This window comes from Enoplosus armatus, chromosome 9 (genome assembly GCF_043641665.1).
Source record: "Enoplosus armatus isolate fEnoArm2 chromosome 9, fEnoArm2.hap1, whole genome shotgun sequence".
In the NCBI taxonomy this organism is placed as follows: Eukaryota; Metazoa; Chordata; class Actinopteri; order Centrarchiformes; family Enoplosidae; genus Enoplosus; species Enoplosus armatus.
This window is the reverse complement of record NC_092188.1, coordinates 20,955,767-20,978,515: the sequence shown is the minus strand read 5'-3', so window position 1 is coordinate 20,978,515 and position 22,749 is coordinate 20,955,767. Positions and strand designations below refer to the sequence as shown.

The 22,749-nt window shown below is 44.5% G+C and overlaps 2 protein-coding genes across 2 annotated transcripts; both read left to right on the top strand.

Annotated features, from left to right (window-relative positions):
* The first annotated feature begins 948 nt into the window (after positions 1 to 948).
* Positions 949 to 4,768, top strand: LOC139290713 (glial fibrillary acidic protein). Its single transcript, XM_070912564.1, has 11 exons — positions 949 to 1,172; positions 1,311 to 1,470; positions 1,675 to 1,824; positions 2,259 to 2,378; positions 2,471 to 2,566; positions 2,641 to 2,775; positions 2,865 to 2,975; positions 3,074 to 3,184; positions 3,312 to 3,436; positions 3,545 to 4,483; positions 4,675 to 4,768. The coding sequence occupies exons 1-11, from the start codon at positions 949 to 951 to the stop codon at positions 4,766 to 4,768; spliced, it is 2,265 nt and encodes a 754-aa protein (XP_070768665.1).
* A 6,488-nt stretch (positions 4,769 to 11,256) lies between these two features.
* prdm13 (PR domain containing 13) lies at positions 11,257 to 16,785 on the top strand. The gene is made up of 4 exons (XM_070912659.1): positions 11,257 to 11,424; positions 12,878 to 13,009; positions 13,112 to 13,232; positions 15,296 to 16,785. Exons 1-4 carry the CDS (start codon positions 11,257 to 11,259, stop codon positions 16,783 to 16,785), a joined length of 1,911 nt encoding a protein of 636 aa, XP_070768760.1.
* The last annotated feature ends 5,964 nt before the right edge of the window (positions 16,786 to 22,749 follow it).

The window sequence follows — 22,749 nt, the reverse complement described above, 5'->3', positions numbered from 1 at the left end:
TTCCTCCACCACTGGTGAAACCTGAGCGTCAGGTTAATGATGCTGGAAGTTCATGTTTACAGTAAATTTTAATGGCAGTGCAGCGTTTACTGTGCTCTGACCAAGTGACCCTGTAGGTGTCAATGGAGAACGGCCCTGAACAGACCACTGTTTTCTCCCCTCATATCACTGTGCCATGTCAACCGTGAACTCCAGACTACCCCCCTTCTGCCTCCTTATTTTCCCTCAGAAGCAGTTAATTCCGTTTCCTTTTTTCTCTGCGTACTGTGGTTTTAATATGTTGAAAAGAGACCAGACTAATAAGTACTAATTTATGTCAAATCTTGCCAGGGCTCTTTGTTCCTCTGCAGCCTCATCAGGTCACCCTCCAGCTTCTGCTCAGCATTCAATTAAACTCCCTCGTCCCATCAGAGCAGATCACATCAGTGCTGCACCTACTGGCTGCTGTGACCCTGACTGGACCCAGCCTGTTTGCCTGCTTGCCTGCTTGCTTGTCTGTCTGCTGCCCAGTGCTGTAGTGCACACTGAGGTGGTGGATGTACCATAATTCTGGCAAAACCCATTACGGTTCTGATGAAAGGGAGACTGCTGCATGATCACACTCTGTATTTTGCAGAGAGACTAATGGGTGAACCCTGCACTGATGCCGTCAGCCACCATCCCAGTCCGGCTCTGCTCCTCACAGGCTGCTGACAGATGTCTGAGCAGCAGGTCAAGCCTGAGTTGGTGCAGAGGTTCGAGATTCCACAGATGTTGGCTCATGAACTTGGGCTGTCTTTGACAGAGCTGGGGCTTGGCTGTCAAGGGGAAGTATAAAACCTGAGACTTGGTTGACAATCCTGGACAATCAGGGAGTGGGACAGGCGTGAAGGAGCAGTAAACCACAGACAGGCCCTGCTTGAGCTATTTCTTCAGAGAACCAGAGGAAACACAGTCACTGTCGCCACCATGAGCCACAGCCCGGAGAGGATCTCGTCCTACCGCCGTCACTTTGAGGACAGCAGCAGCTCGTCCTACCAGGTCAGGGTGTCCAGCCCATCCCCCACCAGGAGAGACGCCCGTCATGCCTCCGCCAGCTACTCCTGCAGAGCTGGGGCCGGCAGCATGCGTGTGCAGTCAGTGGGACGAAGGGCCGTCTCTGCTGCACGCAGGACTCATATGGCTGGAGCAGGGTAAGCTCTGTCAGCTACAGCACCTACACATGGACAGATGTAGCCTAGGGTTTATGAGTAAGAATCCTTAACAGTCAAATTATTATTTCCTCAGGAGACAGCCATCTTAGAATAATTTGATGTCCATGGATTTTTCAGTGTGAGTGTGGGAGCCATGGTCTGTGTTGGGCCAAGTGGAGAACCTGCTATAGATCTGGATGTGGCTGCAGCTGAGAACCATGAATTCCTTAGCACCCGCACAAGTGAAAGGCAGGAGATGATCGTCCTCAATGACAGACTGGCTGTATACATTGACAAGGTAAAACAGCCTTCAAACTAGTCATATTTTACTTCCATCTGTGTCGATAAATAGTATATTTGTCAGACCTGGCTAAAAGTGCCTTTTGTTGAAAAATGGGAGCATATTACTCTCACCTCTGTGGGCACATGGACAAGAAACATATTGTGGTGTCTGGTTCAGGTGCACTTGAAATCACAGAGGAGGTTTTTCTTGTGCTTACAGGTCCGATCACTTGAGCAGCAGAACAAGCTATTGGAGGCAGAGATCCAGGCCTACCAGAACCGCTTTGAGAAGCCATCAGGTCTGCGCCTCTTATATGAGGAACAGCTGAGGGAGCTGAAAAAGGTCGCTGACCAGATGAGAGTTCAGCGGGTGAGACAGAATTCTCAAAGCCGCACATCGCTTCTGTTTCTTTTTTTTCACGTTTCAGATGCTCATTAGAGCATAAAGACTGAATTCTTGTTTCCGGCGAGGTTTACACCTCACTGAGCTGTAGAGAGTCCATCCAAGCAACGATACAAGACGTCAACTTGGTGTTTTCAAGGTTCCTTACCTGGTAACATGCTTATTTCTGGCAGGCAAATGGAGAGGTGCCTCAGCGTGTTAAGGTGTCATGGAGTACATCTGTCTTCAGCTATGTTTTATGCACAGATGAGATGGCTTGATTATGCATTTTTAGACACACACGCAGGAATGAAGTTCAAATATAAAATGGAAAGAAGGCTGATCTACATTTTGCACACACCCTTGCACACACCTCGTATCTAAATAGACGAGCGTATTACTTCTGGTTTCTTGGTTTTCAGGACATCTCCTTGGCGGCTAAGGAGTCCACAGCTGCTCAACTACAGGCAATCAAAATCAAATACGAGGAGGCGGTGGAGCTGAGGAGGAAAGCTGAGTTAGACATTGAAACCTTCCGTCCAGTAGGTTACATTTAATTAGCCAATCTCTCATTCATCATCAAATTAATTTACAGCCACAGACCCACATGGTAATAATGGTGTGTGTCCTTCAGGATGTTGACAAAGCCACCTCCTCACGCATTGCCTTGGAGAAGAAGCTGGAGCAGCTGGAAGTTGAAATTGAATTCCTAAAACGGGTCCATCAACAGGTGGATGACATCTTCAGAAGAATTACATATTTAGGTTTATTTTTATCATTACTAAAGATTTCTTTTTTTCCCAGGAAATTGAAGAGCTCATGAAACAGATCTATGCAGCTCACGCCTCAGCTGAGAGTGCATTCACCCTGCCTGATCTGGCAGCTGCTTTGAAACAAATCCAAGCCCAGTATGATGACATCGCAGCCAAAAATCTCCAGGTAAAATAATCACACATCAGCACTGTCTGAAGTTAAGTTCAAGTAAGTTCAAAGTAAATTTGTATGAAATTTTCATCCCTTATTTTTAGGAGATGGATTCATGGTATAAAAACAAGTTTGAAGATCTAACCAGTAAGACTTCAAGGCATGTGGATAAGGTTCGAAGCTTTAGAGAAGGACTAGCAGGTGCCAAAAAGGATGTAAGTAGCAAAAGAGAAAATGAATAAATTAGGATTGATAATGACAATTGATATTTAATCTATATACTATACTATAATCGTATAAAAATATCTCCAAGATCCAAAACAAAGAACGTGACTTGGATTCCCTGAGGACCAGGAATGAAGCTCTTGAGGCCCAGATCCGAGAGATGCAAGAAAGGTACAGGAAGGAACAGGAAGACCTGCAGGTAAAGACAAGCTCTGTGCACACCAGAGTTAATTGTGAACACATGCACTTACTTTCATGCATGTAGACACAAAGCCACCACAATAATTCATTCAAACAGTAATTTGATGGCTCTGCTAACCTAACAGGCACGGATTGAGGCCCTGCAGCTTGAGCTGAAATCCACCAAGGAGAAAATTGCACTGCACCTGCGTGAGTACCAGGACCTCCTGAATGTCAAGATGTCTCTGGAGATTGAGATTACGACTTACAGGTGAGAGAAAAACAACAAAAAAAATGGATTGAGTGCCATGAATATATATTTAAATCAATACAAACAAAAGTTTTGTCCTTTGTCCTAAATATTTGTTTTTTCTTACAGAAAACTTATCGAAGGAGAGGATCTGCGGCTCGCTGGCATGATGCAAACCCTGTCTCTTACCAGCTGTAGCACAAGCGCTATTGGTGCTGGGATGAGCTTCAGTGGAGGAGGCATGGGAGGTGTTGGTGGAATGGGTGGCGGGTTGATTGGAGGCAGTGGTAGAGGTGTTGGAGGCATGGGGAGTGGAGTAGGAATGGGTGGGGGCATGGGTGCAGGTTCAGGCAGTGGTGCTGGAGGAATGGGTGGAAGAATGGGTGCTGGAGGTCCGGATGAAATGAAGGGTCCTACTGGTAGGGCAGGTGGGGCAGACATAGGCGGTGGTCATGGATTGGGAGCTGGTGCAGGGGGTGTGGGTAGTAGTGGAGGGGTGGGTGCTGGAGGAATTAGTGGTGTTGGCTCTGGTGCTGGAAGCTTTGCTGCTGGTGCTGGTAGTGGTGTTGGGGGATTGGGCACTGGTGCTGGAGGTGTGGGCACTGGTGCCGGAGGAGTGGGTGCCGGTATGGCTGGAAATTTGGGATTAGGTGCTGGAGGCAAGGGTGACAGCGGTGTGGGTGGTGTTGGAATGGGTGCAGGTGGTGGCACTGCAGGTTCAGGTGGCATGGGCAGCACTGCCATGGGGTTCAGTGGAGGAAATGGTGGTGTTGTTGGAGGGATAGGTGATGGAATTGGTGGAGGCATAGATAGGGATGGAGGTAAAGATCGTGGAATGGGTCCTGCTGGAATGGGTGGCGGAATTGGAGGCAGTGGAGGAACTGAGGGGGTGGGTGGAGGTGATGTAGGTGCACTGTCAGGCATTGGTGGAATGGGGAAGATTGATGGAGGAATGGGTGACACCAGTGGTGCTGGGATAGGATATGGATCTGATGGATATGATGCCAACAGTGATGCCTATGCAGAGCAGGCTGTGGAGCTGACGGAGAGAAGGACGGTGCTCATTAGGTAAAGGTACCATGAGATATCTTTTCTATTTCTTTTAAACATAGTTTCTTTTATTAAGAAAGAATGATATATAGTGTCTTAACCTGCTTTATGATAGGGTTAGATATAAGGCCAACATACAGCTGCTTAGAGGTCCATCCTGTTTAACAGTTGTAACAAGCTTCTTTTGGTCTTTTGTTCATCCCCTACAGAACGGTCAAAAATGAGGATGACGTGCTGGAGATGGACCACCAGGAACAAACCTACACCATCTCCGGTGCAGCCGATGACTCTGATGACGACTGAGCAGCACGAATTCCCAAGTGACCTCTCACCCTTAAACCTCCACGCCCCTCTGAGCTTTGCACTGACCAAACCCCATGTCTGGACACTGACCTTTGCCCTTTGCCCTGGACAAGAAGACCATGACTGACCCTTTGCTACAGAGTCAAACCTTCACCTCATTGGGTTTAAATATGCCTCACTAGGAACATGGTCTCTAAACTTTTGTGTGCCTTACACCCCCTCCTTCTTTCTACTTGCCGCAAATAAAGCTATCAGCATTCATTTACCTTGTCTTGTTTTTATTTGATGTCTTTTTCAGTGTTTGTGTTTGAGGTTCCTTATAAGGACACAGAATGTTATTCAATACTATTTTTGTGAAATGCTGGTAAAAGTACATTTTGGTTTGAAGGATAAAGACTGAAAAAAGAGAGAACGGAAGTAGTGAGGGCAGAGCAAAACAGAGAGAAAAATAGAGTCACCTGAGGGCCAAGGCGGTCGCCCCGACACTTTCTGGAGGGCTGAGGAATCCGTCAGTCAAATTTTGTCCTGAAGCAGAGTGACGGCACACAGCCGTTTCCTGTCCTCATTCCATCCACATCCACACCTTTTCTTCGTGCTGCTGATTGGGAGCGATTGGATCTGGCCAGCAGATGCCAAACATACTCAGTGTCCTGCTCAGGGGCTGAGAGCAGAGACATGCAACACACCAAGCCTCAGAATGACAGAAACTGTAACAAAAGATAAGAACAGGACCAGTGCTACTAAAGCAGAAATAACATTACTCTGCCATTATCATTAAGTAAACTAAAGATAAAAAAATGCCCAAATTTAAAATTTAAATGTTTATTGCCTAATGTTTAGTTCTTCAGAGCTACAATTTTAGAGCTGTGATTTGACCATAGAGCATTTTGAACTGGATGTGTTGGATTAGTACTAATTTCCTGAGAACTTGAAAACAATATGTGCAAAAAAAACAATAGTGTTTCCCACTCAAAAATGCAAAATATCTGAATAACTGAGTTACATTTGCAATAAAAAAAAGGGAAAACGAAAAGAATGTATTAACATTTTTATACAGTCAGACTTGTGATTCAAGTAAGAACACAATGCGAAACAAGCTGAAATAAGAACAAGAAATTACCCATTAAACCCACCTTGCTGTTAGAGCCAGCATCTTACTGTATTTAAAACCCGAGTATTGCTTTATAAACCATCTTTTTGATGATTATGCACAGACTTCATGGTGAAATAATCAATATTTCTTTCGGACATCATTTCCACAAGCTCATCCCACCCGAACATGCAGGAGACAATTAGTTGGAACCTAAAACTGTCAATCGGAGATATAATGAGGAGCCGCGAGACGGTCATATCATTAGATTACATTTTGTTACAGCGAATTATGACTGTGCATCCACCCTGAAAGATGTATATATATATATATATCAGCCTATATATTTAGGCTTGAGTTCAGGGAGATAAATGCACTTCTCATCAATATGATGGAATGGAATTTATTATCAATATAATGAGCCTAACAGGCAAGGAAGAGTGCCAGTATGTGTGAGGAATGCGGAGCTCTCCATGGTGCTTCGTCTTCAGAGTGGAAAAAGCGACGCATTGGTAAAGACGAGTGTGGTCTTATCATTAAAATAATCAAATAAAACCTTCATTTGCTAAATTTCATAGACATGCCTTCGCAAACATGATTTGTCAAAAAGCACTCCCTAAAAATGATATTTTCATATCAGCAAATTGGACGCAATTTTATTTAGAAAAATATTACACTAATTATTATTATTATTATTATTATTATTATTATTATTATATGCTTGATCACTGCAACAAACTACAAAACTCCGTTTAAAAAGTATACATTTTTACTGTCTAAACAATAAATGAGAAGGAAAGAAAGCTCTAATATAATTCAGATATTTGTTCAGATGATAAGCATGACTTCGGCTAAAATATCGGGTCTTACTCGAACACATAGAGCAGTCAAGGTTGCATGTCTTTAAACATGCTCTTTGCCATCACAGTTGTTTTGCTCTCGCTTTTAGTTTGCCGACGAACATCGCATAGCCAATTGGGTCACTAACCTTCTTCCTATGAGAAAAATGCTGTTTTACTCCGAGCTGAGGGGAGAGAGCTCCTTATATTCACCAAGAAGGGCAAAAGTTGCGACTCTCTTTGAAACCGGTGATTCTCTGTCACTTTGTGCATATGCTTTGGGTGGCTAAATCCCAATTAGGGTCGGCTGACACGCTGCTCTATTCACGCGGAGCCCTGCCTGCATACATTTGCCTAGGAATGAACTCCTCAAATAGATCTCCTGCTAAATGCGTTGGACAGCAGAGAGAATCGGCCTGAGTGACACGTTCTTTCTGAGGCGCTCGAGTGAGAAAAGGTATGAATTTATAAGGTACACCGAAACATATCAATTCACGCAACTTCACACGCCTTTATCCGCGCCTCCTCATGCGAGACAAAGTGAGTTTAAGTCAGGGAAATGTGGCCTGAAAAAGGCCGGCGCAAAAAAAAAAAAAACTTTGTAGAGACTTTGAATACCGAAATGGTGCAGCCCACTTCGGGGAGGGAAAGAAGAGAGAAGGCATTTTGAATGAAATCACGCATGAACAGCGTTGAATCAGGTGCCGTTTATTCGGCTCCTCTCTAATGCGATTTTGAATATCAGTCTGGGTTAAAATCCCAATCATGTCATCTGGTGGGAGTCCCATACAAGCATAATTACTATTCAAACGCGTCGCTAATGTCCCACCCGCATCAAGGCAGCTGGTCTGCCCTCGGTGCAGCTTGCATCTTTCCCCACATTTCTCAGGAAGTAAAACACCTAAAATATGCTTCACATAAAGAAAAGGAGAGGCGAGGGGCAAGATAAACAGGCCTGTCCAAAAGCTTTTCTCCAGCGGGCTCAGATCTGAAAGGAATAATAACAAGTTCTGAGTCTTTTTTTTTTTTTGGCCGGACAGAGTTCAGCCTGTCCAGAGAAGCAAAAGCATGGGGATTTAACTTTTCTCTTTTTCTATAATCAAAACAAGTGTGACCAAATAAATGTGAGAGGTGCCGAAGGTGTGGGCTTACACGCGGAGAAATAAATGGATTTAGACAAACACAGAGTCATTTGGAAGACGTGGGAATCTGTGAGAAATAGGCCACATTGCTAAGTGGGACAATGATTGGGCTCTCCTGAATAGACCCCAAACAAAGTTTATGGGTCGACATAAAAAATGTGTTTTCTTCTGAGCTCGGAGGGGTCTTAAATGGTAGGCCATTGAAACCAGTCCAGGAGAGGTGGTGGTGAACCCTTGGCACCCCTGAAGTATAGTCGAGGGGTCTGAATGGAGATCCCTGGTGGGGCATTGCTCTCTGTATTTACCGCGTCGCTTTGCAGACAGGTTGTTCCTCTATATTCATGGCTCATTAATGGCCTACCAGTTAAATCAGAGCCCCACCGTTTAGACAGTTAAAATCCCCCCCCCCCCCCCCCCCCCAAAAAAAAGAAGAAGAAAAAAGGCTGGCAGAGCCGCCCATAAAACCGTCTCCCTCCTCTCCCAACTCCGATTCTTTTCAGCTGGTTATTTACGTTTATTAAAGGGATGCGGGGCTCACGCACGAGAAGCGCACTTGCGGAATGCTGTTGATTGACTCCGCAATATTGTCCCCGAATAAAGATCCGGCCATGTAATTAATGTGTTGAGGAGGAACAATGCCGCCGGTCAAGCCGTTTCATTTCATTTCATTTTCCATCCCATTGGCTCCCCACACTGTTTTCCCTCTGACACCGAGCCTTTTGACTGCTCTTCACAGCGCACAGTGGACAGCGGCGGATTCACCCCCAGCGACTTCTCCGCAAACAGAAAGGAAACGTCTTGCCCCCCCCCACCTTCCTCGGAGGATAATTCATTTCACGTCTTAGAGAAGTGCGGGGCTTTTAAAGCAGCGCAGGGGCGGATGGGAACCAGCCGCAAATGGCGAGGCGTTAATAAATAACCCTCTCCGCACAGCCAGGCGCAAACATTGCGCCTATTGATGAGATTGTTCGCGTGTCGTTCAGGCTCTTTGAGTGACTGTGGAGGAGCGCGGGGAGGAGAGAGAGAGATGAATGTGTATCAGGTTATTTACAGCATTTTTATTTTACTAGCTGAGCTGTTTAGATGTTTTTTTTTTGGGGGGGGGGGGGGGGGGGGCAACAAAAGGCAAACTGGTTTCAAATAAACTGAAATCAATGCATTGGTTTAAACTGAACTGTGGAATAAAACAACAGATAAAATATATAAAATACTGCATGCAGATAAAACCTCTCCCATTTCATATTATTCCCTATCAACAGTGTCTCTGCTGCGGATTTCTGACATCACAAGCACGGACTGCTTGTCGTGATTCAGATTCCACAGTGGACAGGTCAGAGGTCAGCATGTTCACGGTCTGAATTGATCGCCCACAGGTTCTTGTTCTTCTTCCCTGGTCCGATTCATCATCGCAGCATCAAAAGGCTCCAACAACCTGCTGCACAGAGCCACATGTTGGAGGCTCCAATCACAACACATCTCATGATCGTATGCCGTTAATACAAGGGGGTGTTGTTTCCCAGCCAACAAGTGAATTAACCGCTGAAGGCTCCTTTTGTCGCTAGAGTCACGTGGTCTGAAGCAATTGAATTTTGTGTGATATTATAAGAAGTAGTACAGTTGGGATGGGAGAGCCAAAGTTCTTCCTAAAACAGCGTGTAGTCGAATGCTGCATTTGACTCTCATCATTATCATCTTGCTTATTTACAGCTGCACAGTGAAAAACACGCATCTCCTTTTCTTTCTTTTTTTTACATAAAAAAAAAGCAATTAGGCCTGTGTCTGAAAAATGCATTGGCACAAAGCTGAGAACATGGCTCATGAAAAGGTGAAATGGGAAATGCATTTCACAGGACAGGCACGTTATGCATTTTGATTTTTTTTTATGTTGCAATACCAATCAATCAATCAATCAATCAATCAATCAATCAATCAATCAATCAGCCAATCACCAATCAATCAAGACATTCAAGTCAATTAGTCAGACACTTTGAATCAATCATTTAATCACAATCATTTCTATCATATTGCCATACTGACTTAGGCATTTGATCATGGATTTAAAAGAAAATATTCTATATATTTATATATATATATATATATATATATATATATATATATATATATATATATATATATATATATCTTTCTGCTAATATTTCTGATGTCTTCACAATCTATTTACATAAAGTTCTTGTACAGATTATTTGTGATATTGTGAATTGTATTTTTGTATAGCTCCATTTTTGGTATCAGTTCTAAAAATAAATACAAAAATACAAATTTCTTCACTAAAGTTGAAATACCTGATTCGAGCCACCATATATGGTAAAATTATGTATTAGTAAATAAATTATACAATTATTTGTGTAATGTTTGTCTGAATGAATGTATGAATACAGCAGAACATACATTGCATGAAGAAGACAAGACGAGAAAAGCCCAAGCGTGTGTGTGCGTTGGGAAGATGGTGATGGTTATTTTCTTTTTCTCTCCCTCTCTCTCTCTTCCTGCTGGTGGTTCTCCCTTTTCAGTACCTGCCTGATCTCCAAACGGCACACGCCGAGAGTCAATAGAAGTTAACAAGTCCTCTAAACTTTCCTGCTCCTTTTGTGACAATAAGGACACAAAGGAGGAGGGGGAATAAATCGCTTTGAAGTGCATAAAACCCAAAAGAATGCCAGCCAAGTAGATTTAAAGTAGCCACTGATTTCCAAAACCTGGCTTGAAAGGGAAGAATGGCAGAGGGTGAGGATTTATGGATAAATTATACAGTGGATTTGTCAGTTAAAATATCGGAACTGTCTGGAGGACAAAGCCACATGCTGAGGATTAATGGTCGCTCTGGACCTTTGATTCCGCACCCTCTTTTCTCTGCCCTTGACAAATTGGATTTTGGGGATGGGAAGGTCGCCTGGCTCTTTGTGTCTCTTGACCGTTTTGGAGCAATTCATTATGCGGCGGGGTGAGGGAAAGTCTCCATGTGACCAGGCCGGCCCGTTTTCCCTCTCCTCACAGCTGCTGGGAGAGCCCAACTCTCTCACACTCACTCACACTCACTCACTCACTCACACACACTCACACACACACACACACACACACACACACACACACACACACACACACACACACACTCCTGCTCACTGCTGCTGCAAACTCAGGACCGCTCCCCCCCCTCTTGTTCCCCCTTTAAACTACCTTATAGCACAGCATCACCTCTCTGCACCCCCCACCCCCCCCGGAGAGGTCACGAGGGGTGGAGGGTGTGGGCTACCTAGCCTGCACCATCACTAGAAAAGCCGGAGAGCATAACGCCACCGCGTCACTTTGAGGGCGGATATCGGCCGGTCCTCGTCCTCTCCTCCTCCTCCTCTTCCTCTTCCTTCCCTGCACTCACCCACTCGGTCTCCATCAGTCTTCATGGTTCTGATCTCACCCCACGCCATGCAAGCCACCCGGGCGTCCACCACCGTCAGTGTGTTTACGGACTGCAGCATCCCGGCCGGGCTCCGGATAGGACCGGTACCGGGCATCTTCAAACTCGGGAAGTACGTGTCGGATCGTAAGGAAGTTGGACCCAAGAAGAAGGTCAGTTTCAAACACTTTCTCAAAAAATATCTGTCTATCCGTAAGTCAGCGCTTTTGACTGCAGCCCAAACAAGTGCGTGTGTTTGGAGATATTTCGAAGTGATGGGGTTTAATCAGGTGCACTGGGGAGCTCGCAATAACCAACTTTTATGTGTTTATTTATTACCAGTTTAATTATTCTAAAAGTGCACGAAAAAACTTTTACAAACTTTAAAAAATATTTAAAGTTTTGTGAGCAAACGTGACGCCACCGAGTAGCTCCAAAAAAATAACCTCCTCAATATCTAAACACACTATTTTGTTTTCCTTTTCAATGAGAGCTGTTTGAAATACTGAAAACGAACCGGCTGGATTTGGATTTTGAAGCTGCACTGTCAAACTCCATCGGGCCTCCGGTTATTAATTGGTTTGGCCTGTCAGGTTGGAAATAATTGAGCTCCATTAGTGGCCGACTTGTCAGTCTGTGCTTCTACTTAACCGGCCTAATGGGCGACCCGGGTCTGCTGTGTGGGATTTCATGCCCTCAGCCGCCTCACATTTCACTGCCTGGCGGGCCTGTTATCCCGATGAGCCGTTTAATTTTAATGTAATCCGGCCACAGAAAGATGCCACTGAGGCCGGGGCCCCGCAGCCTGGGGCTAGGAGAAATAACAATAATAATAAAAATAATGATAATAATAATAATAATAATAATAATAGAGATAAAAGATCAAATGAAACAAAGTGCAGTGGTGTTATTGGATTGGGATTATTATAACAGCAGGTGGTGAACAATATTTAAAGTTAAGTTAAATTAGAAAATAAAAGTCTTCAGACATTAAATATTAAAGAATAAGACATTTTTTGAAAACAGCTATTTTTTTTTTTTTACACGCACAGGAGTAAACAATTTGCGGCCATAAGTGCATCTATAACCGCACCCAGTTATTGTTGAAGCTGTCAGCGGGTCGTGATTGATGCGTCTAAATGCGTGGCCCCGGGCTGCAGGCGATCATCAGGTGCAATCTCTGTGTCAAATGTCGCGCTTCGATCTTTAATGTCCTTGAACAGTTTAGAGACGCTCTGACACTCCTCAAATGCGTTTCCCATATCAACTCAATTAGGCCCGTGTGTCATTCTCTTTAGTAAATCATCAGCAGAGCGGATAAAGACGCATTTAGCGCGCCGTGGTCATGCGTGGCCGCAGCACCTCCAGGTGATGAAGCAGGGCGACAACAGAATTCGTTAAGTAAAATATAAATAAAGGAATAAATGAATGAAAACGATAATTAGGGAGACGCATGAATACAATGCGGAAAGAAACGCAGAACCGTTGCAGCTTGTGCGGTCACGTAGGTGCATCTGTGTGTTTGTCTGTGAGGGGAGGCATGTTAAAGGGCCTTGGTGCTCGTATTTCAGATCGCGGTCAGTTAACAAGCTCACGCTCATTCTGACGGTTTGTTTGCTGGCTCAGGTCCGCTTGGTGCGCGGGGAGTTCGTGGATGAGTCGGGCTGTCCCGTGCCAGACTGGATCGGACTCATCCGCGCCGCCAGGAACAGCCAAGAGCAAAACCTGGAGGCCGTGTCGGACTTACCTGGCGGACAGGTGAATTTTCACACTTTCAGGCCAATATCTCATGTGTTTCTTCACGTCTCTCCACCATTTGGACACTCCGCCTAACCTCTCTGCGCCGCTTCTGTTTTTAAGATCTTCTACCGCGTGCTGAGAGAGATCCCTGCGGGAGAGGAGCTCAGTGTTTGGTACTCTAACGCTCTGGCCCAGTGGTACGACATCCCCACCACGGCCACTCCCACGCACGACGAGAAAGGTAAATCAGACTGCCAACAGTGATCCAGGAGGGGGAGAGTTTAACCAAAGGGGCCATTGTCTGGGAATAAAATGACAGGATGACTGAATTATAAGGTTTTATCATTAAACTCGTGGAGCACTGAGGATTTTACATAATATAATAATAATAATAATAATAATAATACAATTTTTTATAAAAATATTTATTTTCTAATAATTGTTTTCACGTTTCTTATTATTAATATTAGTATTAATACATAGTGAACATTAATTCTGGTGGCAAACTGTGGGCCTGCCCGCAGCTTTACAGGCAGGCCGACACTGACACAACATCGACAACCACTGCTCAGTTAAATGACTGCCAATACCCGTGATGTGCCTCCTTTATCGCTCACAGATGGAAATCGATTGGATGTTTTTTTTTTTTTTTCTTCCTCAGGCAGCCAATTTATTCCCTTTTTTTTTTTGGTTGCAATTTATTAATTTATTCAGCCGAATCGAGAAAAATGCCACCATTTGTTTATTCAATAGAAATAAAAGAACTGTAAGAATCTCGGTCTTCTGAAAGAGAGTTGAATTCGTTGAAATAAAGGGATAAATGTGCCTCCAGGCCTCCAGCCGCAGTGTCTGGGTCGGTGTTTAGCCAGGTGAGGGTGTGTAGGCCGCTAATAATTAAATATTGAGCTGCAAAAAATACATCCGATTGCAATAATATTAGAGACGACACAGGACATAAAATGCAAAGCACAGATATTCTTTCCTCTCAGGCTACATGATGACTTTAATCTGTCTGTTTTGGCGTTTGCGCTTGGGGATTATTCTGTAATCCTGGCAAAACACCAGCTCATCAGGAACTAACAAACCGCCCCCCCCCCCCCCTCAAAAAAACCCAAAAGATTATTATCAACAGATACTTTGCAATGAATCCCATCAATTGGCATTTTATTACACACTTTATTTACACCTGCGAGGGCCTCTTAACTAATTCAATTCAATGTGAGAGCAAAACGGCGAAGCGTCAAATGATATCAAACTTGAGTCGAGGAGGATAAAAAAAAAAAAAAAAAAAAAGTGTGACGAAGTAAGTGTGGTGCTTGAAACACGGAGTAAAAAAAAAAGAAGCAGCAGAAAGTGACGAGTCTCGGCGACCGTGGAGGAAGAAGAGGCTGGTGATTCAGTTGCGAGACGGAGGTTAACAAATGTCACCACGTCATTAATATTCATGTATTCAAAAGCAAATAAATTCAAAAACAAGTGCTTCACGGCAAATTAGGTGGGTGCGTCGAGGTATTGTGGCCTAATGAATGCTAACTTTTATGTGGGGTGTATATTGCCCTGATTCTCCGGCCCAACACACCGTGTGCGCTCCTGGACATACGCTCTCTCCCATTATCGGGCGTCAACAGATGGGCCGCCGCCATTGTTTCTGGGAGACTTGCGATTTCAAGCAACAGCTGCTGTCACTTCCACGGGGGAAAGGAGCGCGGAGAGAGGGGAAAGGCCCGCATTCAATGCGTCCCTTCCTGGGCGCCAGATTGGGCAGGGCGTTTTGCTCTTTTGATGGAGATCGTAAACAATGGCCCGTATGAGGATTACAAAATCATTACATCTATATTAACCTCCGAGTGTTCGGCTGGGGGGGGGGGGGGGGGGGGGGGGGGTCATTGAGATGGCCTCCTGTGTCTATTGCCATTTGGCACCAGATCTTACAAACCGGATCACATCCATTAGGCCTTCATTTAAATTTGAGGCGATGCAGTGACTGATGGAAATGTTGCTCTGTAAAGGGAACACCGATCCTACATTGCAATGTTTTAATATGATGATGATGATGATGATGAATGTATTTTCTATTACACCCTTTATTCAATGTGTGCGCGCGTGTTGTGTGTGGTTATGGCGGTATCAGGGGAAGAGGGTGGGGGTCTTGACCGCATGGGCGCTCACAGGTCTTTTTTCTACAGGCTCCCAAACCTGTTATTGTCTTCTTACGCGGGAGAATATAATTGCAATGTCACCAGTAGTATCTCAAGATCCGCACCCCCCTGATCATTAATGTCGTGTGTGCTGCTGTCTCTTCAGGTGAGGAGCGTTACATCTGCTGGTACTGCTGGAGAATATTCAAATACCCGAACACACTCAAGGCCCACGTCCACTTCCACTGCGCCCTGAGCAACGGACGGGGGTTCGTGAGCAGCGAGCAGGCCAGAGGCACGGAGACCTTCAGCAGGTCACCCAAGTCCGGGGACATCCCCAACACCTCCACCTCGCCGAGGAGCGGCCACAGCAACTCCTCCATCTCAGACTCTGGCAGGCGGGCGGTGTCCTCCTCGCCGTTTGTAAGCAAAGTGGGACTGTCAAAGAAAAGCAGCTCAGAGGAGCAGGACAGGGCCCTCGATATGACCGTTACGTCGGCCAGAAACCACGGACACATCCTCGGCCTCGGCGCCACTTCCTCCATGCTGAGCAGCATGGGCTTCCACCCAGGTGTGCGCTCTGCCTTCAAGCCGACCGGCGTCTCCAAAGTCCCGGGCGGGGACGCCCCCAGAGAGGAATCAAATGGGAAGCTGAGCGGTCTGGGGTTCAGCAAACTCATTGGAAACATGAAACCAATCCGCAACGTAGGCGAGGCTCTAAACGGAGGAGGGAGCCACCCTCCCAAGTGCGCACCTGCAATTATGGACTCCGCTTCCCCAATGGTGCCGTGCACGAACGGTATCCGGGGTTTCCCGTTGCTGCCTCACATGGAGGAGACCTCCGCTTTTAAGCACGTAGAGAGTCGGATGCACTCCGGCCTGTCCCCGTCCCGCTACCCCCAGATGCCCCCTGGACTCCATTTTGAGAGGTTCTCTCTCCCTCACTTCGACGGTGTCAAGACTTACGGTGGAGACTGTAACATCCCGCTCATGCCCTTCACGGTCTATAACGGGGAGCTTCTGTACAGCTCACCTTACTACCCGCTGAAATTCCACTTCAGCAACCTGCTCAAGTACCCAGAGTCCATGTCCTACTTCGGCGCGCCCTCACTGAACCAAGACCTGGGCTCCATCACCAACATCGACCGGGAGATCGCCATGCACACGCAACAGCTGTCTGAGATCGCCGCGGAGAAGAACCGGACGAGGCTGGACTCGATGCCAGCCGGGAGCGCCAGCAACCCGGGGTCCGGCAAGCCGAAAAAGGGACACCTGTGCCTGTACTGCGGCAAGCTGTACTCGAGGAAATACGGCCTGAAAATCCACATGAGGACTCACACGGGTTACAAGCCGCTCAAGTGCAAAGTGTGCTTCCGGCCGTTCGGGGACCCCAGCAACCTGAACAAGCACATCCGGCTCCACGCGGAGGGGAACACGCCCTACAGGTGCGACTTCTGCGGCAAGGTGCTGGTGCGGAGGCGGGACCTGGAGAGGCACGTCAAGTCCCGGCATCCCGGGCAGACCGTCAAGAAACTGGACGACAAACCGGGAGGCCTGTTCGAGGACGCAGAGCACAAGAGCGACAATGACAGTGATGTGGACGTGTGCTTCACCGACGACCAGAGCGACCAAGAGTCGAGCAAAAACAATGACTGAGGTGCTCCCACGCCCGCAGAGAGACTGATCACTGACTTTAAGTTATGTACACAACAAAAAACACGCCATTTAGTCTTGTGCTGAATCTTTTTACATTGTAGACACTGACCCAGGGGCGTCTGGACTACAAATGTCCCAAACTTCATGATAACTCGCAGTTGAGATATGGCTTTAGGGGGGGGGACTCGTGTTTGGTGTTTCATCATCAGAGAACTAAATCACATTTGGACATACACATACAAGTTCATATCCATATCCATGCAGTTGTTGTCACGTTAACCGGGCAGGTAAACTCTCTAGTGTCTTGCTCAAGGACACCTCAACAATGTCTCTCTGCTGCAGAAGAAAAAATGACCTGCGGCCTCGATTGGTTTCTTAAAAACAAACAAACAAACAAACAAACAAAAGCTGCCGGTGGTGTTGCAGAGATCTTTTCGTTTGTTTCAAATGCATCCCCCTTCATTGCTTTCATGTTTTTCTTTTTTTGAATGCAAACGGAGAACTCTGTCCTTGTTTAAAAATACTGACACTTACTACAATACCAGTGATCCAACATCAGTCCCAGACATTGTCAGTCGCTCTAAAAAAAAAACATACAAACTAAAAAAACTGTCAAGGCTGAATATGAGGCTAAATGACTTCTTAAGTTAGATGTGTTTTTTTGCAGTGTAAAAAAAAAGGGGAACAGGACTGTCTCCTTTAACATGCCTCCCCCCAGAGAAAGGATCTATGGGTTTGCAAAAGCTACTTAACTAAAGACCTAATCCAAAAAAAAAAGAATTTGAGCACTACATGCCATCAGACTGGGTGTGGACACATTCTGGGAAATTATGATCTGCAAAAGAATATGATTCTTTGTTTTGTTTTGTTTTTTGTTTTTTTTTTTCTAAATTTTGATTCAATTGTGAATAAAAACTGGGCAACACATTCACAATATCCCCCATGTTCCCTTCGAAACTGTCAGTGGCACTTTAAAAACAGCAATGGGCATTTCATTTCAACAGCAACAGATGCACAGTGGTGTATTCTAATCAAACCTCCTGCCCCTCATTAAAGACCTCTGCTTCCCTGCGCCTCCCTCAACGACACACTGTACTTTAATTTGCACTTTCTTGCCGAGGCGCGCTGCTCTCAAAGAAGCAGCCAGCAGCAGCAGCAGCAGCGCCCAGTTTATTTAAGGAATTATGTCTAGAGAAAGAAGAACATTGTATTGATTGCAGTTAAAGCCTATGTAAAGGAGTGTAAAGTATGATATTTCACATTTCAGTGGAGAAGTGTTGTATACCGTTTGTTTATAAGTCATATTGTCTATGAGCACAATATTTTACTCCTGTCCATTAAGTCGTTGGTTTTTGAATAAATTTAATTTAAAATATCCAAAAAAAAAAAAAAAGAGTCGTTTGAGTTTTGTTTTTCTTTGATCCGTGAGATGTATAACAACGCTCCAAAACTTTCACGTTTTCCATGTAAAACCCGATTAAAGCTGCACTCGACAACATGCACTCTGATGCTCAATAACTTTGGTGTTTTGTTTTGTGTGATACAATCAGCCTAAAGAGGAAAGCCGGTGTTTGTTTGTTTTTTGTCGCACAGTGTTAAATTCCGCGGTGATGACGCAGTAATAAATCCGCATCAATGCTGCGCCAGTCGGGCCTGTTGCCATCAACAAAAAACATTAATGCGCAGCAAAGCTATCAGGGTGCAATATGTCTTTTACTCTCCTTCCAATAATAATAATAATAATAATAATAATAGACGTGCAAGTGTTGGCTGATTTCGTTGTTCGTTAAATTGAGAAATCATTCAGACTCAGCCAATCATAGGTGGACACGTCCGGAGGTGTCTTTTTTGCCAGAGGTAGAGGAAAAGGTATTCAGATCATTTACTTAAATAAAACTTCTAAAAAAAAAAACAACCTCTGTTACAAGTGTAAAAGCCCCCCGTGAGTGCTACCCTTCTTGATATCATCATATCATGTATTAATGTGCAATTAGTATTTTTCTGTTGTCCAGGAGCTGATTTTATCTGTTTTATATGCTGTTGGGTAGTTTAATCCTTAACAATGCATCGTACGTTTTGTATGTCAAATTTTGTCAAATTAATGTAGTGGAGTAAAAAGTTCTCTCTGAAATGTGGTGGTGTAGAAGATAAAGTGGCATCAAATAGGAATATTCAAGTACAAATTTCTATCTAAATATAGTACTTTAGTAAATGTACTCAGTTACATTCCACCACTGTTCCATTTGACCTAGAAATCCCTGATCTTGATTAGAGAAAACGCTTAAGAGATTTTTAAGGGCTGAACCAAAACCAAATGTAACACATGCACATCTACCTAAACCTGCAGAAGCCCCCAATTGCTTTGACAAATGAGAAGGTCTTTTGCTTAAAAAAATAAAAAATAAAAAAAAGAATTGCAGATTTACTGCAGCTTGTTCAAATAGGTCCATTAAAAATGAGAAATCAATTGGTCAGAAAGGAAGATAAAAACAATCATTTAAGAGCTCATCTCTCAAGGAACAATTCCCGAGAAGCTATTTAAACACAAAACATGCGAATATTGAATTTCCTAATGTGTTCCAAGGACTGTGTATTTTTAAATCCTTGCTTTTCAGTTGCAGTTTCATTTAATTAATCTGGCATGCATTTTGAGGTGAGAAAATAAAAGCTGCCACCTCCTATTTGGATGTGGTGGACTCCAACAGGCTTGTTATGCTGTCATTTCAGCGGCTGCTTTCCACACACTTCTACTCCGCTACACCTTCCACTTCACACACAGAGCAGGAGAGAAAAACAACTGCAGCCATTTTTGAGACACAATATTATAATCTGTCCAAATCTAAAATTGAACGCAGTTTAAAGAAGACACAAAATTGTGACACTTCCTGTGTGTAATTTCTTTTTTTCTTTTTTTAATTTTTTTTTTTTTATCACATTTCATCAACTCTGCTATTCTGTCTGGGTTCTGTCACTGGCCAAAATACTGTGCAAGGTCATTTGTTAACTAACACTTACGTGACATTAGGATGTCACATCTGTTGTTTCACAATGCAGTTATCTGTTAGCAGTGATACTTGCAGCCGGCATAACATGCACATGCAGCATTTGTGAGGGTACAAATGAATATATTATGAAATACAAATGGTGATCAGTGACGGGCAAGTTACCCACATGTCACATATTCAGTATTTAACGCGTGTAGAACCATGAAACGAGACAGCTGCAGCATCAGCAGCTAGCTTAACGTTAGCACGCATCACTCCGAACGTCCCATCCTTACAGTGAAGCCACAGCGTTAACACACCTTTCAGCTCTGAACGACACTACATTATTCCTGAATGTAGGCCCTGGTGGCTAATGTTAGCACGACAGCTACGAAGACACCACATGTAAATATGACAACTTTGGAGGGGGTGGGAGTCATATGTTTCCTCTTTGGGTAGAGGCTAACTGCATCCCCCACACCTCCCGCTCTTCCTGCTCCAAGCTAACATGTGTCTAGCTAAGCGCTCTGTTCACAGATTGCAGAGAGACAAAACTGATATCAACCACCATCAAAATCATTGAATTCAAGAATGTAACCCTACTTTTTGATACTGAAAAAAGTCATGAAATTATCGTAGGCTACTCTGTTACTAACTAATGTTTTACTGCCAAACACCATGGTAAATCATGTGCACAAGTTACCAAAAATGTTCCACCAGGTACCTGCTGGGTTCTATACAGGGCAATTCTGGGACCACATTTTGTGCCTCGCACAGCTGCACATCTTTGCTTCCTCTCTTGGCTTTTTTGAGCAAGAAATTGGCTTATTTTGCCTGACACTTATAATAACGACACCACAAATACCCACATTCATTAGAAAGTGGCTGCACTGAGGAACAAGTTCGACAGAAATCGAATGTGCTGGTACTCCATACCGGCGATGAGGCATTCCAATTCAAGTACTGTCTGTTAGGTCTCAATGGGTTTGAGTGGAAGCTTTGACTCTGTCACTGAAAAAATTTGTCCTTTTCCTTCCAAACAACAAGCGCCCAAAGTGGAGCAGTGCAGATATCTTGAGGTTTTTCCATTAGAGAGGACGAAATGGATGGTGGGGTTGAATGTGAGCCAGGTGCCCGGGATGGTAAAGATAGAACTGAACAACAAAGCAAAGCTTTTGATTTGCTGGTTGATCTTTGTTCACTGGTCACGAGCCTTCGATAGTGCTGGAAAGAATGAGATTGCAGATACAAGTGATCAAATTAGATTCTTCCAAGGCGATGGTGACCTCGGTCTTCCTCAAGGAAGAGTTCAGTTCAGTGATTGCATACCCAAGTGAGCTTGGCTGCATGGGATTATCCGGGGGTGAAAAAAAAGCATGTGGTTCTTTGAACGTAACATGATGCATTTACTCTCCTGGTGGCTCAGATTTATTCCCTTGCATATAATCGGTTCAAGACAAAAAGAAGAAAGGGCCAGTGTGATGCACATAAAATCTTTCCCAACAATGTTTACCAAACATGTATTCTCATTATAATCGGCCACAAATGCACACCATGTTTCAACCCACACAAATTATTGTAATTACGCCGAAGTGTTTTCACTCTCAGTAGGAGAGCAGCTTCAGAGGGTCAGAGCTGTCTGTCCCTTTATGTGTCTGCTCCCCTGTGTTCACTGTACCCTGTATTATATCCTCTCCTCTATGTTCAATACTCGGGGCTTCTCTGCCGTGGGCCCCCACATCAGTCTGGACCCAATCCAGGCGCTGTTTGTGTCCAAACCCCCTTCACTCTCTCACACTATAACACCCTGCTCGCTCATCCCCTCCCACCAGCGTTTTCAATCAATTAGTGCCGTTCATTAGCGGGGACATTGGGGGAAAAAGGGTTTGATTGAGAGAGTTTGACTCCCAGCCTAGAATTTGATCCAAAACCAGACTTCACCGGCAGGCCAACCACCACACCGAGGCCGACTTGTTTCCAGGCTACGATTCAGTCTCTTCTAAAGCCTGGTGTGGGTATCCTTGATCACAGGAATCCTTTTCAGCCACTTGCCTCGATTGACCAAGCAATGGATGAGACATGATAAAGATGGAAAGATTTCACTCATGTTGGGGGTTTTAAATGACCAAATATGCTATTGGCTGCGTTCACTGTAAAGGCTGGCTGCTGTGAAGCATAAAAGGAAATGTGAATGTTTCATTGACAAATTTGTTCGACAGAAAGTGTTCAGAATAGCCTCGTAGAGGTGAAGTTCTGAATAAGATCTTGCTGTATTATTCAACAAATACCCTTTGCCAAAAACAAGGGTTCCTTTTAAAATCTGTGTGTCTGTATACATTAGACTCTTAATTATTGAGAAACAGATTCATTATTCATTCTTTTTCCCTTCCACTGGCAGAAAACCTTCATACTGTGCATGTCCATTGACTCTGGGATCTTCTCCTTGACAAACAGACTACACAAACACAATTTGGAGAGAGAGACTTTTTTTGGAAGGAGCCAGCAACCTCTTCAGTACATGGTGTGATACACGTCTGTAAGTTTACTGCCAGGGCAGGAGGAAGATCCATAACACTGATTATTTTCTGTTATGCTTTTTCAAGTCTGTTTTGAAACAGTAGTCAGGTGCCCATATGAATATTGAAACAGGTTTTTCTTGCTGTAATCATTTCTGCCGTTCATACTGGCCCTGGACTCCTTCTTAAAGCAATTTCAATGTATCTTTGCTTTGAACTAGGACTGTGGATTTTGTCCCCATCTCAGCACATTTGGGATTGCTTCATGGCCAGCGTGAATTAGGTCCAACACCTCTCTCACAGCAACTATGGGATGGAGTGTGTCATGAAAGTTTGCACAGACGTTTCCTCCAGAGGAGGAATCTTATTGACTCTGGTGATCCAGACTTCTCATCTAATTCCATCATCAGGCCATCAACATTTTAACTGGTTTGTGACCAAATACCTGCAAAACTAATGACATA

Coding starts and splice junctions, on each gene's coding strand:
- prdm13 (XM_070912659.1), top strand. CDS start 11,257: ATGGTTCTGATCTCACCCCACGCCATGCAAGCCACCCGGGCGTCCACC. Junction 11,425..12,877: donor AAGTTGGACCCAAGAAGAAG/GTCAGTTTCAAA, acceptor TTGCTGGCTCAG/GTCCGCTTGGTGCGCGGGGA. Junction 13,010..13,111: donor CGGACTTACCTGGCGGACAG/GTGAATTTTCAC, acceptor TCTGTTTTTAAG/ATCTTCTACCGCGTGCTGAG.
- LOC139290713 (XM_070912564.1), top strand. CDS start 949: ATGAGCCACAGCCCGGAGAGGATCTCGTCCTACCGCCGTCACTTTGAG. Junction 1,173..1,310: donor ACTCATATGGCTGGAGCAGG/GTAAGCTCTGTC, acceptor TGGATTTTTCAG/TGTGAGTGTGGGAGCCATGG. Junction 4,484..4,674: donor AGAAGGACGGTGCTCATTAG/GTAAAGGTACCA, acceptor CATCCCCTACAG/AACGGTCAAAAATGAGGATG.